Source organism: Diaphorina citri, unplaced genomic scaffold, assembly GCF_000475195.1.
Source record: "Diaphorina citri unplaced genomic scaffold, Diaci psyllid genome assembly version 1.1 scaffold1048, whole genome shotgun sequence".
NCBI classification, from domain to species: Eukaryota; Metazoa; Arthropoda; class Insecta; order Hemiptera; family Psyllidae; genus Diaphorina; species Diaphorina citri.
Window position 1 is genome coordinate 100,015 of NW_007378478.1, and position 17,371 is coordinate 117,385.

Here is a 17,371-nt window from a genome sequence, read left to right on the forward strand (position 1 = left end):
GGTACATCACGAGTACATTTTAGAGAAAAAATAATTACTAAGGTAGGTGTATCTTACAGGTACTTTTCTGGGAAGCTATGTACTAAAATTGTGTAGGGTACATTTCATAGAAAGGTACGTACATTACACAGATACGGATGCATAAAGCAATAAAGCTATGTACTCAAATTGTGTAGGTACATCACGAGCGTACAGTTTTTAAGAATCTCATATCTCCCCACGCGACGACACAAGTACATTTCAGAATTCATACATGCGCCCATTTCGCCAAATAACAGCGTCATCAGTCAAGTTTGCTATTTTCTCAGTTTCTTTTTGTTAAAATGGCGCTAAATTTTGTGTAGTTTATAACTTATTGTATCTCTTCTAGTCTTCTATTATTGTACCTAGGTACTTAATATAATAAATTATGAGTTTCAGGTTCAGGTAAACATTTTGTTCTCTTTAAAGCCTAATATTTAGCATTCTACTAATTTTATACATACAAACTCTGACTAATTTTTTCCTCAAACATTGTACAGATTATTATAAATTTTATTTAGCATAATTTTTAAACCAATTTTTATGCTTCAATCTTTTTATTTTATATAAGTATTTTTTTCTTATTAATTGACGAAATAAAATATCTGTTATTTTCAAAAACAGGTTATTAAAAGACTTAATATTTATAAAGTTAGCATAAGATTGGTTTTGAATGCTCTAATTCTAATGCTGGACTCAATCAATGAAATTGAAGGTATCGTTTTTTTTTATTGGCGGTAAATCTGTCCACAAATAAATGGAAACATATAAAAGATAAAAGAAAAAGAATCCTTACAAAATCTACTTAAATGTAGCTATTTATTGAATTTATTATATTATTGGCAGATACGTAAATCATGAATGAATGAATAATTTTCAAGCTGTATTGGCGGTAAATCTGTCCACAAATAAATGGAAACATATAAAAGATAAAAGAAAAAGAATCCTTATAAAATCTACTTAAATGTAGCTATTTATTGAATTTATTATATTATTGGCAGATACGTAAATCATGAATGAATGAATAATTTTCAAGCTGTGTTAAATGAATGTGTTTATTTTTTAATAACTCCTGACGGCTTGAGTAAAGTAACGAAACAGATTTATTGTAGTGCTTTTGTGATACTCATCAATACTCGTTTATGTACTAAGTTTGATACCCTACCTAACTTTCTACTGTCATTTTTTTCGAATCAGTTGTTAAATTTTGAGAACTTCTTGCCAAGGGTTGTTATAAAATGGACATGTTCATTTTTTTATTATTATGTTACGAATCAGTTGTTAAATTTTGAGAACTTCTTGCCAAGGGTTGTTATAAAATGGACATGTTCATTTTTTTATTATTATGTTTCGAATCAGTTGTTAAATTTTGAGAACTTCTTGCCAAGGGTTGTTATAAAATGGACATGTTCATTTTTTTATTATTATGTTATGATGTAGAAGTACAATTTATTATTAATATATTTTATGGATAAATGATTATTTTTAATAAATTCTAGAAGAGTAAGGTTTTGTGTGAGTAATGAAGTATTGTGTTTGACAACATAGTTTTTAAAACTTTTTTAAATCAATAATTTGTGCTTAATAATATTAATTTTTAAAACTTTGAGCAGACATATGTTAATTTTTTTTCTTAATTTTATTTCATGTTCATTGACTCAATAGGTCTAAATATTGGGCTCCTTGATTTGAATACTTTACATTGAGTATAGCTTCCTTTTCTCTGTAGAGTAGTTGCCTCCAAACCAAGTCAATCTTGTACTGACTACAGTCCCCCCAAGTTACCGTATTTCTGCTCTAAAACATTAAAAGTTATTTTCTTTCACGCCTAAAAAAAAATAATAATCAAACTATGGATTTCGAAGAAATAAAGGATTGCTAATTTTCCTTTTATACACCAAACTATATCTCAGAATACCTAATTTATTATGACTAAGTATTAATTTTTTATTTAGTAATAAATTAAATCTTTTTATATCCTTAAAAATAATTTTTATTCTAGACATAGACATAACAATATCTGTACAATGTAATATCATAACTATACATATTTATTTATAAATATACTTTATTTGATAGCTTTTTAAATAACAATAAAATCGTCGATCATAATGTAGTGTTAGAGTTTATTAATAATTTATTTTTCAATTAAATATATGGCTATTTTTAAAATACCTTTCAAGTAGGCGTTATTATTTTTTCCGCAAATTCGTTTTATTATATGTATTATTTTGTTGAGCATACAGCAATTAGATGTGCTTTAAAATGGCCCTATTCCGAGTTAATGTGTAGATTGCTTGTTCATGTATTAACTTTTGAAGTACACTTTTATTTTTATTGATAGAATTATATAACTCTAAATTTTCGTTTCAGTGAAAAATAAGGAAACAGTCTCTATTTGCCTCTAAAAGAATTACATATTCTATTATTTTACAAGCAATTGTGTTTCCTTTCTTATTATTAGACATGAACTTTGAAAGCCTTATTTTCATTTAATAATATGTAATAAATATATTATTATTCAGCAATATAATTTAAAAATGATAAAATATTTGCATTATTACATACATAGTTATTATTTTATTGTTGAGTTTCTTCTTTTTCCTATTCTGCTTTATTTAATCCGAACGGTATATATTTTATTGTATTTTATATTCTATAAAAATATTTATAATATATTTAAAATGTAGATCGGAAGAGTCTCTTATTATTTTTTTGTTTTCGGTTTTATTTTTTATGGATTTGAAAGCTTTCAGTGTTTCAGTCTTGTTAAATATAAGCCTCAAAGTATGAGGTGTAAGATATTGAGAACAAGTTGGGGGTTTCATAGTTCCTTAAGGGGAACATTGGCCACCCCCCTTTTCCGTATGTTAAAATATGGGACAAAAATCAAGTTAGGGCATTTTTGTACCTTGAGGAGAACATTTTCTCAGATTTTACTTATAGGGAACGGGTGTGAGGACAAACTTACCTTCAAATTTTAATGTTACCCCAGACTGCCGTACTTACTGCAGATTTTTACAAAGAACTTTACATGAAAAGCTTTCAAATTTCGTGTCTATTATTTTATTTGTAGTATTTTCTAAGGTTATTATTGTATTATTTTCGTTGTATCAAGATGAATATTTTTCTTTCCAAGGTTATTGATCTTGTCTTTATATTTTGATTGTTTTTCCTTTCATTATGTTTTCATAATTTATTCCTTGAATATTTGCAACTTTAAGTTTGTTATTTTAGCCTTCAGGAATTGAGCAAAAATTATACTAGGTAAAAATAAAATGTTACGAAAACCATTACCGACTTTGATCAAGTCGTATGTCGATCGAACTTAGTGTCACTTTCTTAAAAGTCTCCAAAATTTGTGTAAAAATTACGAAAACCATTACCGACTTTGATCAAGTCGTATGTCGATCGAACTTAGTGTCACTTTCTTAAAACATACTAGGTAAAAATAAAATATTACGAAAACCATTACCGACTTTGATCAAGTCGTATGTCGATCGAACTTAGTGTCACTTTCTTAAAAGTCTCCAAAATTTGTGTAAAAATATCCATATAGTACCTTTTTTGCTTAATCCTGATTGGATGGTTTATCAGCTTCTCTTTCACTTTTCTCGATTTTCTTCTGTAAAAAATGTTTATGCCTAGGGCCACAGAGCCTCTATTTTGTCTAGTTCTGACTGTTTTTAGTGAAATGGGCTGCTCAAGTGATGACTTCAGACACACATATTGTATGATTATCAAATTCACTAAAAGGACACAAAACACAAACAAAAGGAACACTAAAAGGACATTCTAAAATTCAATTTTAATGGCCTTCAAGATAATATTTGTGTCCCAAATTACATTTTACATGGTCTATTCCCTCAAAAGGGACACTAAAAGGACATTCTAAAATTCAATTTTAATGGCCTTCAAGATAATATTTGTGTCCCAAATTACATTTTACATGGTCTATTCCCTGACGAGCTTATAATAATTCAAGGTTCAGAGCCTGAACTTTTCAATCAATCAAATAGTTCGGGTACTAGCAAAAAGCTCCTGTGGCGCTGGACTTAAGTCTAATGTGATTTTTAAGATATAAAAAACTGATTGTGTTCATATAGTAGGTTACCTTTAATCCCGTATTATTCTTAATTTTGGCATTCTTTTCCTTATTTATATATATATAAAAAAAAAATCAAATCAAAATTCTCTGGCAAGTACAATGTACGATATGTTTGCATGTACATAGATGCCTTTGTTACTTCTCTGATTGTCCAAAAAGTTTGCAATCAACCAATGGGATTGCTTAATTCAGGGGTTAAATTTGACTTTTAAACCCAGATTGTGGTCCTAAACCTTCCTGATGAACATTCTCTTTAAATCAATATTATCTGACCTTTAATATTCTATATTTTATTTTTAGATTCGTAGAGTTATGTTTTATTATATCTATTATCATACAAGATATATACTGCCAATCAATTTGAAAAAATAAATACTAAAAAAAAATCTTTTTCTTTTATTTTAAAGACAATTTGTTCTTTTTTCCTTTTCAGGGTAAACGAATCTTATATTATAAAATTAAGTCAATCATAAATATGTATACGATAAAGACATTAATTAGAACTGTATGTTCTTTATGGAATATTGGAAAATAATGGCATTCTTTGCAGAAGCAATACAAGGGTTTGGCGCGCTCGGCCTGGCGCTGGCGCGCAGAGTCGTGCGATGCCGCCTGAAAATCCAAACCTATGAAAATGACACCACCTCTCAGACTAGAGTCGCGCGACTATGGTTTCCAATGTGCGACAGGCCTTATTACCTATGCTGACGACAGGCCTTATGAATCTTATGATGACTCATGTGGATTTAGGTATTGGAGAAAATTTTGGACCAAAAAAGGACTCCGCTCAGTTCTGGGACCCCAAATATGTACCTACGTGCCCCCGTTCGCGAAGCCCCCGTTCCCGAGATATTGACATTTTTTAGTCCCCCCATAAGAAATACACGGGGAACACGCTTTAAGGCCAGCAAAACTTTTCTTACGTTTAATATTTTGCTCTCGCTTTTAGTTTTGAGTTTTCATTTCTTTGAGACAAGACTCAGGGACGATATTAGTTTTCAGGAGCGAAGCCAAGGGAGCGCGAAGTGCGACCTCATGCCCACCCCGCGAAGCCCCCGGGAGCGCGAAGCGCGACCCCATGCACAACCCCGCAAAGCCCCCGGGAGCGCGCAGCGCGACCGTAAACAAGGGAGCGCGAAGCGCGACCCCATGCACAACCCCACGAAGCCCCAGGAGCGCGTAGCGCGACCGTATATGCAACCCCGCGTAGCGAACACGCGAAACGAAGTGCGAGTTTGTATCATGCTATTCATTTCGAATGCCTAGGTCCTCTTGTTTTTAACAATTTTAACTAAAGGTAGGCAATAGAAAGTAATACTAATTTGGCAAAATGGTAGGGTAACAAAAAGCCGTGAGAGTATTTTCAATTTTCGAGCATCGTGTGAAGCGTTCTTTACCTTCGGTTTTAAAAGTCGGAGCGGGAAAATTTGAAAATCTTTTTCTTTTATTTTAAAGACAATTTTTGTTCTTTTTTCCTTTTCAGGGTAAACGAATCTTATATTATAAAATTAAGTCAATCATAAATAAACGATAAAGACATTAATTAGAACTGTATGTTCTTAATTGAATATTGGAAAATAATGGCATCCTTTGCAGAAGCAATACAAGGGTTTAAGCCTGGCGCTGGCGCGCAGAGTCGTGCGATGCCGCCTGAAAATCCAAATCTATGAAAATGACACCACCTCTCAGACTAGAGTCGCGTGTCGCGTGACTATCGTTTCCAATGTGCGACAGGCCTTACTACCTATGATGACGACAGGCCTTATGATGACTCATGTGGATTTAGGTACCTACTGGAAAAAATTTTGGACCAAAAAAAGACTCCGCTCAGTTCTGGGACCCCAAATATGTACCTACGTGTATTGATATTTTGATGGTGATTGCTGATTTGGTGATTTAATTCCCATTTCCTACCCATCCAAAGGTATCGGTACCTTTTCGGGCTCTTCGGGGACTTTTGGGATATACCTACTGCTTGCTCTAAATGTGCTTAGAAGACAGTAGAAAGCCAGCCGTTCCGAGAACGAATCTTGCCGGTACCTATGTCAAGGTAAAAATCCATAAACCAAAAATATCAGAATATTATTCTCGACCATTCTATAAAAGGGTTCTCATTTTTCGCGAGAAATTACGATTTTTATTCAAAGAGTGCCACTTTGGGGGAAAAAAAAATTCCAAGCCTTTCCAAAGAGACAATGGTTTCATTAGGAATTTTATTTGTATCATGCTATTCATTTCGAATGCCTAGGTCCCCTTGTTTTTAACAATTTTAACTAAAGGTAGGCAATAGAAAGTAATACTAATTTGGCAAAATGGTAGGGTAACGAAAAGCCGTGAGAGTATTTTCAATTTTCGAGCATCGTGTGAAGCGTTCTTTACCTTCGGTTTTAAAAGTCGGAGCGGGAAAATTTGAATTTTTGATTATCTTGACTTTTTGTAAAAAAAAAAAAACTTTTTCAAGTCCTTCCTTTTTCTGTGAAATTAAAAATTATACTTATCAACTTATCTAGAGCTTCTAAAGAAAAGGTTCCATCACAACAGTCTTGAAGGCTTTTAAAGTCGAGAAATCATTCTTCAATTTCAGTAATGCGGTTATCACAAGCACTGAGGGCTTCATTATTGCTCGGCAAATGTTTGCCGACAGTCAAATCCAACTGCTCCAGATTTTCTGTCAAGCGATATGTCTATGATGATTATTTGCACACAGTAAGTAGTACATGTCCCAACTAAAAGTTTGCTCAGATAATTTTGAATGTAAGGGAAAATGTAAGGGTCTCTCTCTTGAGTGACCTCAAGGATGTAACTTTCCATTCAACAGTCAACACTAATGTGTAATAATACCACAGATTGTACTGATGGATGTTGATGGAACATAAATGGTTCAGTTGTACAATTTTTTGATATCAATCATCATTTCCCACTTCAGCAACAACCAATTTTATTTTCACACAGTACTTCCCCAAATTCACTGTCATGTATGCTCATGATCCCGACAAGATCTGCAAAACTGGATAGCAACAACCAATTTTATTTTCACACAGTACTTCCCCAAATTCACCGTCATGTATGCTCATGATCCCGACAAGATCTGCAAAACTGGAGACATTGTTCTCATTGAAGAACTACCACAGAAGCTCACCACCCTCATCACCCACAAAGTTAACAAAGTTGTATATCCCCTCGGAGACATAACAGATCCAATTACCGGCAAGAAAGTGGTCGGACTGAGAGTTGACCTGGGCAAAGTTGCTTACAGGTGAGTCTCGAATAGAATATACCTTGTTTATGCTGCCAGAATATCTTTCTAGAAGTTCCTTCAATAGAAAAACTTCAATAGAAGATCATCCTACTCCAACAGAATGTTTTTCTGATGTTATGGCCTTGTGTTTAGTGCCAGGGTGTACTCAACATTGCAAGGACAATAGAGTGGCTATTTGTAAGTAATACAGGTGAGTCTAGAATAGAATATACCTTGTTTATGCTGCCAGAATATCTTTCTAGAAGTTCCTTCAATAGGAGATCATCCTACTCCAACAGAATGTTTTTCTGATGTTATGGCCCTGTGTTTAGTGCCAGGGTGTACTCAACATTGCAAGGACAATAGACTTGAGAGGATACAGAAAAAAAACCAATGCTTTTCATTGGACTCAGCACTATTTTCATAGGGAATTGTATGCCATAGTGAATGGTAAAGATATAATAAGAAGATCTTTGTTGAAAGATATATTTATTTTATTTTTATTTTTTTTTTTTTTGTAATAAAAAATGCTGACTGTTTATTTTTTAATTTTTCCAGGGATGATCTTGAGGAAGAAGATGAACTGTACGGTAAAAACCCACAGAGGAAGTTTGACTACAAGAAAGCACCTCGGCGAGGCTGGCAAGAGGACAAGAAAGATTTCACGCACCGAGAATAACTAAAAGTTTGCTTAGACAATTTTGAATGTACGGGAGAATGTTGCTTCTGTGTAAAGAACACACTTTTTTGTGTTGGTGTAAATCTGTAAATTTAGTTAGATGGCTAAACTAATCAAATTTAAATATGAGAGATATTTAAAAAAATTCTAGCTGCATGAGTACTAGTTCAAAAGCCACAACCATGAAAAATTGCTACAAAAAGGAGCTGGCTCAAATGAGCACACTGACCAGTATTATAGGAGTAGGTTAAACACAAAAAGGAGCTTTCTTTTTCGTTGTTTTGGCTTCTGAATAATTGCCCAGAAATCTTATGAGCAAAATTGAATTCCCTTCCTTAAACATTTAAAAATCAAATTATTAGGTACAAAATAATTTCTTGAGAGAAAGGTCTTGTTGGGCTCATAACCTAATGACTCTAATGAGTAAACATACCATTTTTTGGTACCAATCACCATTGCCCAATATCCTAACAACTAACAACCAATTTTATTTTGACACAGTACTTCCCCAAATTCACCGTCATGTATGCTCATGATCCTGACAAGATTTGCAAAACCGGAGACATTGTTCTCATTGAAGAACTACCTCAGAAGCTCACCACCCTCATCACTCACAAAGTTAACAAAGTTGTGTATCCCCTCGGAGACATAACAGATCCAATTACCGGCAAGAAAGTGGTCGGACTGAGAGTTGACTTGGGCAAAGTTGCTTACAGGTGAGACAAGTTTGCTATTTTCTCAGTTTCTTTTTGTTAAAATGGCGCTAAATTTTGTGTAGTTTATAACTTATTGTATCTCTTCTAGTCTTCTATTATTGTACCTAGGTACTTAATATAATAAATTATGAGTTTCAGGTTCAGGTAAACATTTTGTTCTCTTTAAAGCCTAATATTTAGCATTCTACTAATTTTATACATACAAACTCTAATGAATTAAAAATATAGGTAATAAATTAATAATGATAACTTAATAAGTATTTGACGAATGGATTGAAAAATAATAATCAAACTATGGATTTCGAAGAAATAAAGGATTGCTAATTTTCCTTTTATACACCAAACTATATCTCAGAATACCTAATTTATTATGACTAAGTATTAATTTTTTATTTAGTAATAAATTAAATCTTTTTATATCCTTAAAAATAATTTTTATTCTAGACATAGACATAACAATATCTGTACAATGTAATATCATAACTATACATATTTATTTATAAATATACTTTATTTGATAGCTTTTTAAATAACAATAAAATCGTCGATCATAATGTAGTGTTAGAGTTTATTAATAATTTATTTTTCAATTAAATATATGGCTATTTTTAAAATACCTTTCAAGTAGGCGTTATTATTTTTTCCGCAAATTCGTTTTATTATATGTATTATTTTGTTGAGCATACAGCAATTAGATGTGCTTTAAAATGGCCCTATTCCGAGTTAATGTGTAGATTGCTTGTTCATGTATTAACTTTTGAAGTACACTTTTATTTTTATTGATAGAATTATATAACTCTAAATTTTCGTTTCAGTGAAAAATAAGGAAACAGTCTCTATTTGCCTCTAAAAGAATTACATATTCTATTATTTTACAAGCAATTGTGTTTCCTTTCTTATTATTAGACATGAACTTTGAAAGCCTTATTTTCATTTAATAATATGTAATAAATATATTATTATTCAGCAATATAATTTAAAAATAATAAAATATTTGCATTATTACATACATAGTTATTATTTTATTGTTGAGTTTCTTCTTTTTCCTATTCTGCTTTATTTAATCCGAACGGTATATATTTTATTGTATTTTATATTCTATAAAAATATTTATAATATATTTAAAATGTGTTTTATAAAATATATACATATATATATTATTTAATTTATACTTAAATGTTTACGTACTATTATGTTTTGTTCTTAGAAGTTTTATTTTTTTGTACATACTTAATTATATTTTCGAACATACATTTTATTTTTATTTAATATCGAGTATTTAATCATCTGAGATTGTAATGAAATGTAAAATAAATCAATTTTTTCTTTCAATATTTTGATTCGAAACAATTTAACCAAGGTATGGTATGAAAACAATCTTAACTCGAGATGAAAAATATATTGTTAATTTATAGTGTCCTTTTCAAATTATAAATATATCTACATTTCTCTAAAGGGGAAAATTTATAATAACAACATTGAATCGACAAATTATAAAATAATAAATTTATATTTTTTACAGACCAAATCTATTAAAAATACACAACCTATTGAATGTGAAGTACGATAAACAAATTTTAATGTTTCAAAATAAGTTCAACATTATCTAATAATGGAAAACAATGTTATCATGGTGCCAATTTATGCTTCTCTCTATTCGTGTGTTTTTAAAACATATACAAATTCATTGATGAAAATATATCATCACTAAAACTGCAAAAGCATTTAATATCTATTTTTGTAACCATATTTCCGAATATTTTCCATGAAAATAATATTTTTTTTCTCTTCTTTTTTGAAAGAATAACCTATTATAGATTTTCAATTTCATGAACCTTTCTTCCCCCAAAGGTTTTATTATTTATTTTTGTAAATTCTATTAGCACCCAAGAAAAATTTAGAAGAATGTACTGGAATTCAGGTTTATCCAACCGCATACCTAATCGCAGCCTAAATTTACATATGGCTTGTAGCTCCAAAATATTTTCATGCCGACTATTTTTACTTAACAATAGTACAACAATCTTTATACGTACTTCTTACCAATTTTCTGTCTTCCCTTTTATTGTTACTTTAAAAAATATTTTGGCACTTTAGTTCCTAAAACGTACAACAACGCAAGTGTCCAGCACATAATAATTTTGAAATAGTATACCAAAATAATTATTTAATCGAAAAATTCCAGTGCAATACATCATCTTCTCCTTTTTAGGAAGCAGATCAATTTTGGAGTCAATTTGTCGTATTTTGCAATTGAGGTGAAATTTCAAATTTAAATATATCGTGCTGAAGTTTTGTTTACAAACAGCAAAGCTCAAAGTGGAAATGAAATTTCCATTTTTTTCAAAAGTCGTCAGGCTGTATGTAGCACTTGTAGCAGTCAATTTTATGCTCAAAATGTTGGCATGTCAGCGGTTCAAATTTTAGTTCATATCTAAAAAAATGATGAAGAAATTTCGTATGTAGAAGACCAAATAAAGAAACATATTTCTTTCTATTGATCGAATGATCTCGAACATATTTTATTTTTGTCTGTACATAATACACATATTACTTTATTTCTACTCTTTATTTTGTACATATAAATGTTATAATATATTGAAAAAAACAAATTCTATGCTATACACTAATAATTTATTTACCCATTATTATCTATTTTCACAGAGTTATTACCAAATTTTTAGTAACCACTTCTTCTTCTTTGCCTTCCTCTTTTTCCACCTCTTCTTATTGTTTCACCCCTTCTTATTTCTTTTTCTCTTCTTTCCTCTTCTTTCTTTCTTCCTCTTTTTATTCTTTCTTCTTTTGCTCTTCTTGTTTCTTTTCCAAGTCTCTTTTCTTTTCCTCTTCTCCTATTGCTCCTTCTTCCCTTCCTCCTTCTCTTCTTCTAGGAACCCAAGAATTTCCAAGAAGCAACCCTCCCATACGCTAGTTTGATACATGAGTCTGTTACACTGACACGTCCGTGACAGACATACCTGCATTATTTCGTTCAAATAACACAAACTCGCACGAACCCCCTGAGTCGAATAACTACTATGGCCGTACCAGTGTTCATTTCTTTGTAACCCATTGTCGTATTCTCAGAAAGTCAGAAGTAGTTGGCTCTAATTGACCGGGTAGGGTCGCTACTTTTCAAGGTAACACAAATCTGAACAATAAAACCGTCACACGCTGTCTATTTTAAGGGCAAACACGAGCAGCGAAACTCTAATGGCAAAACTATACATACATTAGTATGTATTAGGTACATGGGTATTTATATAAAATATATGTATAGTTAAGTAGGTATATGAAATATGTACATAGATAGGGATAGATACAGAAGTAGGGGTATGACAAAATCTAGAATCATGTGGAAAATTTATCTTCCTCCCCCTCTCCCCCCTCCCTCCTCTGGCCACGAGCACATTTTAGACAGTAGAAAATACATAGGTAGTATACGTCCCTATTATTGTGTAGGTACATCACGAGTACATTTTAGAGAAAAAATAATTAGTAAGGTAGGTGTATCTTACAGGTACTTTTCTGGGAAGCTATGTACTAAAATTGTGTAGGGTACATTTCATAGAAAGGAGTACGTACATTACACAGATACGGATGCATTCATAGAAAGGAGTACGTACATTACACAGATACGGATGCATTCATAGAAAGGAGTACGTACATTACACAGATACGGATGCATTCATAGAAAGGAGTACGTACATTACACAGATACGGATGCATTCATAGAAAGGAGTACGTACATTACACAGATACGGATGCATTCATAGAAAGGAGTACGTACATTACACAGATACGGATGCATTCATAGAAAGGAGTACGTACATTACACAGATACGGATGCATTCATAGAAAGGAGTACGTACATTACACAGATACGGATGCATTCATAGAAAGGAGTACGTACATTACACAGATACGGATGCATTCATAGAAAGGAGTACGTACATTACACAGATACGGATGCATTCATAGAAAGGAGTACGTACATTACACAGATACGGATGCATTCATAGAAAGGAGTACGTACATTACACAGATACGGATGCATTCATAGAAAGGAGTACGTACATTACACAGATACGGATGCATTCATAGAAAGGAGTACGTACATTACACAGATACGGATGCATTCATAGAAAGGAGTACGTACATTACACAGATACGGATGCATTCATAGAAAGGAGTACGTACATTACACAGATACGGATGCATTCATAGAAAGGAGTACGTACATTACACAGATACGGATGCATTCATAGAAAGGAGTACGTACATTACACAGATACGGATGCATTCATAGAAAGGAGTACGTACATTACACAGATACGGATGCATTCATAGAAAGGAGTACGTACATTACACAGATACGGATGCATTCATAGAAAGGAGTACGTACATTACACAGATAACAATTAATATATTTTGTAAATATTCTTCTCTTAGGGTCAAACTAATAATTTTATTGAACAGAATTGACAATTCTAATGTTGAACTTTAAGCTCAACTTTTTTTTTTACGTGTTGAAAACAAGCAACACTTTATTGTTTGATCCAATTTTACTAGGGCTGTGATAAAGAGGTGTAGATATATTTTTTTGATTTAGTTGTAAGAAACATATATTTTTTCAGTATTTCTCTTTGGTAATTTTTCCGATTGAATAATTGTTACATTAGAATGAACAATCGATTCTTTCTAACATGGAAAAAATATTAATAATAATGACGAGCTATATTTTAATAGATATATAATATGGAACGCAAATACAGATCTTTTAAGTCACTGTATTTCTTGAATGCCATTGATAGGTACGGTATTACTTATTACCATGTTCTCACTCGTAGAAAAATAATAATAATGTAACAATGGTTCTCTTGTAACTTTCACGGTTATTGTGTTTTATTATTTTTATTTTACTTAGTTTTAAACTATCAACATTTCTTTCGATGTTAAGTACAAACATATTTAAAAAATATAAAAAGAGGTCATCTAAAGTTACCGAGGAATGTTTTTCACTTCAAAATTTTGAAGAAAAAAATGTATGTATTGTTACAAAATGGAAGAATGTTTCTCTTATTATTTTTTTGTTTTCGGTTTTATTTTTTATGGATTTGAAAGCTTTCAGTGTTTCAGTCTTGTTAAATATAAGCCTCAAAGTATGAGGTGTAAGATATTGAGAACAAGTTGGGGGTTTCATAGTTCCTTAAGGGGAACATTGGCCACCCCCTTTTCCGTATGTTAAAATATGGGACAAAAATCAAGTTAGGGCATTTTTGTACCTTGAGGAGAACATTTTCTCAGATTTTACTTATAGGGCAGGGGAAGGGATAGGAGATAGGAGGAGGGGGTATTCCGGTTAGTCCTGCACATACACGGGGATCCTATCGATTTGGCGTGAGCTTTGGTGGGAGCCTAAAGAATGAGAGGAGAAAGAGGAAAAAACAGGAGGAGGAGAAAGAGAGGGAGGGAAAGAAGAGGAGGAGAAGGGAGGACACGTGTTAGTCTGTTAGTTTTGGTGGACGAGTGACACCAAGGTACCCACGGGTGGATCGATGTCAAAGAAGAAAGAAATTATTGCAACACCTATTGTTTCTTTTATTGCAGATTTTTTTTCCTTCCATAAATAAGTGATCGTTATTTGGTTTGCAGAGGTTTACTTCCTTGGTAACAGATAAATTACTGGTAGGTATGATAGAGGAAACTGTAACTGCTAAGGTCTTATCGTCCCGAAATCAAATAAAGAACGTCAAGACGATAGGAGAAAGCCCGTCGTTCCTACAACGACCCTTTTCTGTTAAGATAAAGTCCGCTCCAAATTTAGAAGAATGTACTGGAATTCAGGTTTATCCAACCGCATACCTAATCGCAGCCTAAATTTACATTTGGCTTGTAGCTCCAAAATTTGCAGCTCCAAAATATTTTCATGCCGACTATTTTTACTTAACAATAGTACAACAATCTTTATACGTACTTCTTACCAATTTCCTGTCTTCCTAAAGAACTTCACATGAAAAGCTTTCAAATTTCGTGTCTATTATTTTATTTGTAGTATTTTCTAAGGTTATTATTGTATTATTTTCGTTGTATCAAGATGAATATTTTTCTTTCCAAGGTTATTGATCTTGTCTTTATATTTTGATTGTTTTTCCTTTCATATGGCTTGTAGCTCCAAAATATTTTCATGCCGACTATTTTTACTTAACAATAGTACAACAATCTTTATACGTACTTCTTACCAATTTTCTGTCTTCCCTTTTATTGTTACTTTAAAAAATATTTTGGCACTTTAGTTCCTAAAACGTACAACAACGCAAGTGTCCAGCACATAATAATTTTGAAATGATTACCGACTTTGATCAAGTCGTATGTCGATCGAACTTAGTGTCACTTTCTTAAAAGTCTCCAAAATTTGTGTAAAAATATCCATATGGTAACCTTTTTTGCTTAATCCTGATTGGATGGTTTATCAGCTTCTCTTTCACTTTTCTCGATTTTCTTCTGTAAAAAATAAATTGTTACATTAGAATGAACAATCGATTCTTTCTAACATGGAAAAAATATTAATAATAATGACGAGCTATATTTTAATAGATATATAATATGGAACGCAAATACAGATCTTTTAAGTCACTGTATTTCTTGAATGCCATTGATAGGTACGGTATTACTTATTACCATGTTCTCACTCGTAGAAAAATAATAATAATGTAACAATGGTTCTCTTGTAACTTTCACGGTTATTGTGTTTATTATTTTTATTTTACTTAGTTTTAAACTATCAACATTTCTTTCGATGTTAAGTACAAACATATTTAAAAAATATAAAAAGAGGTCATCTAAAGTTACCGAGGAATGTTTTTCACTTCAAAATTTTGAAGAAAAAAATGTATGTATTGTTACAAAATGGAAGAATGTTTCTCTTATTATTTTTTTGTTTTCGGTTTTATTTTTTATGGATTTGAAAGTCAAAATTTTGAAGAAAAAAATGTATGTATTGTTACAAAATGGAAGAATGTTTCTCTTATTATTTTTTTGTTTTCGGTTTTATTTTTTTATGGATTTGAAAGCTTTCTTTCAGTGTTTCAGTCTTGTTAAATATAAGCCTCAAAGTATGAGGTGTAAGATATTGAGAACAAGTTGGGGGTTTCATAGTTCCTTAAGGGGAACATTGGCCACATGAACTGTACGGTAAAAACCCACAGAGGAAGTTTGACTACAAGAAAGCACCTCGGCGAGGCTGGCAAGAGGACAAGAAAGATTTCACACACCGAGAAAGTTACATTCGGTATCATGAATTTCCGTATGTTAAAATATGGGACAAAAATCAAGTTAGGGCATTTTTGTACCTTGAGGAGAACATTTTCTCAGATTTTACTTATAGGGAACGGGTGTGAGGACAAACTTACCTTCAAATTTTAATGTTACCCCAGACTGCCGTACTTACTGCAAATTTTTACAAAGAACTTCCTTATAGGGCACGGGTGTGAGGACAAACTTACCTTCAAATTTTAATGTTACCCCAGACTGCCGTACTTACTGCAGATTTTTACAAAGAACTTTATGAACTGTACGGTAAAAACCCACAGAGGAAGTTTGACTACAAGAAAGCACCTCGGCGAGGCTGGCAAGAGGACAAGAAAGATTTCACGCACCGAGAAAGTTACATTCGGTATCATGAGTTTGACGATGATGACCAACCTTATGCTGTGTACAAGTAGATATCATGCTGTGTGTGAAGGTGACAGCTAGTCCAATGTGCAAGTAGATATTGAAACTGATGGAGAATCAAGAAGGCCTTGAATTTGAGGCCTAACTAGGCACAGAATTTACTCTACAGAACTTTGATATAGGTATCTCTGATTCCCCATTCTTTAGAAGAGAGTTTGATAGAAGTTTCATGTCACTTTTCAAGCAATAGGTACCTAATTGATCTTCTAACAAAATGCAAGTAGATATTGAAACTGATGGAGAATCAAGAAGGCCTTGAATTTGAGGCCTAACTAGGCACAGAATTTACTGTACAGAGCTTTGTTATAGGTATCTCTGATTCCCCCTTCTTTAAAAGAGAGTTTGATAGAAGTTTCATATCACTTTTCAAGCAATAGGTACCTACAAAAGTCACTGATGGAGAATCAAGAAGGCCTTGAATTTGAGGCCTAACTAGGCACAGAATTTACTCTACAGAGCTTTGATATAGGTATCTCTGATTCCCCATTCTTTAGAAGAGAGTTTGATAGAAGTTTCATGTCACTTTTCGAGCAATAGGTACCTAATTGATCTTCTAACAAATTGCAAGTAGATATTGAAACTGATGGAGAATCAAGAAGGCCTTGAATTTGAGGCCTAACTAGGCACAGAATTTACTGTACAGAGCTTTGATATAGGTATCTCTGATTCCCCCTTCTTTAGCTGATGGAGAATCAAGAAGGCCTTGAATTTGAGGCCTAACTAGGCACAGAATTTACTCTACAGAGCTTTGATATAGGTATCTCTGATTTCCCCTTCTTTAGAAGAGAGTTTGATAGAAGTTTCATATCACTTTTCAAGCAATAGGTACCTAATTGATCTTCTAACAAAAGTCAAATTTACCTCCCTTAGTCTGA

General features: G+C 32.3%; 1 protein-coding gene and 1 long non-coding RNA gene across 3 annotated transcripts; both read left to right on the plus strand.

Moving 5' to 3' along the window:
- The first annotated feature begins 2,730 nt into the window (after positions 1-2,730).
- Positions 2,731-3,797, plus strand: LOC113469379. Its single transcript, XR_003392817.1, has 2 exons — positions 2,731-3,288; positions 3,467-3,797. It is a non-coding gene; the product is annotated as an uncharacterized LOC113469379 (long non-coding RNA).
- A 2,767-nt stretch (positions 3,798-6,564) lies between these two features.
- Positions 6,565-16,634, plus strand: LOC103513931 (28S ribosomal protein S17, mitochondrial). Of its 2 annotated transcripts, XM_026827028.1 has the most exons (4): positions 6,565-6,835; positions 8,548-8,762; positions 12,094-12,095; positions 16,311-16,634. In XM_026827028.1, exons 1-4 carry the CDS (start codon positions 6,716-6,718, stop codon positions 16,484-16,486), a joined length of 513 nt encoding a protein of 170 aa, XP_026682829.1. In that variant the 5' UTR covers positions 6,565-6,715; the 3' UTR covers positions 16,487-16,634. The 2 variants fall into 2 exon arrangements, with proteins under 2 accessions (XP_026682829.1, XP_026682828.1); XM_026827027.1 differs by lacking the exons at positions 8,548-8,762; positions 12,094-12,095; positions 16,311-16,634 and adding exons at positions 7,171-7,385; positions 7,926-8,053 and having other exon boundaries at positions 6,578-6,835.
- Positions 16,635-17,371: the final 737 nt, after the last annotated feature.

Bases quoted from the DNA above. Each gene is read 5' to 3' on its own strand.
- LOC103513931 (XM_026827028.1), top strand. From the start codon at position 6,716: ATGCGGTTATCACAAGCACTGAGGGCTTCATTATTGCTCGGCAAATGT. The intron at 6,836-8,547 runs GTAAGTAGTACA...ATTTTGACACAG, and splicing joins ATGATGATTATTTGCACACA to TACTTCCCCAAATTCACCGT.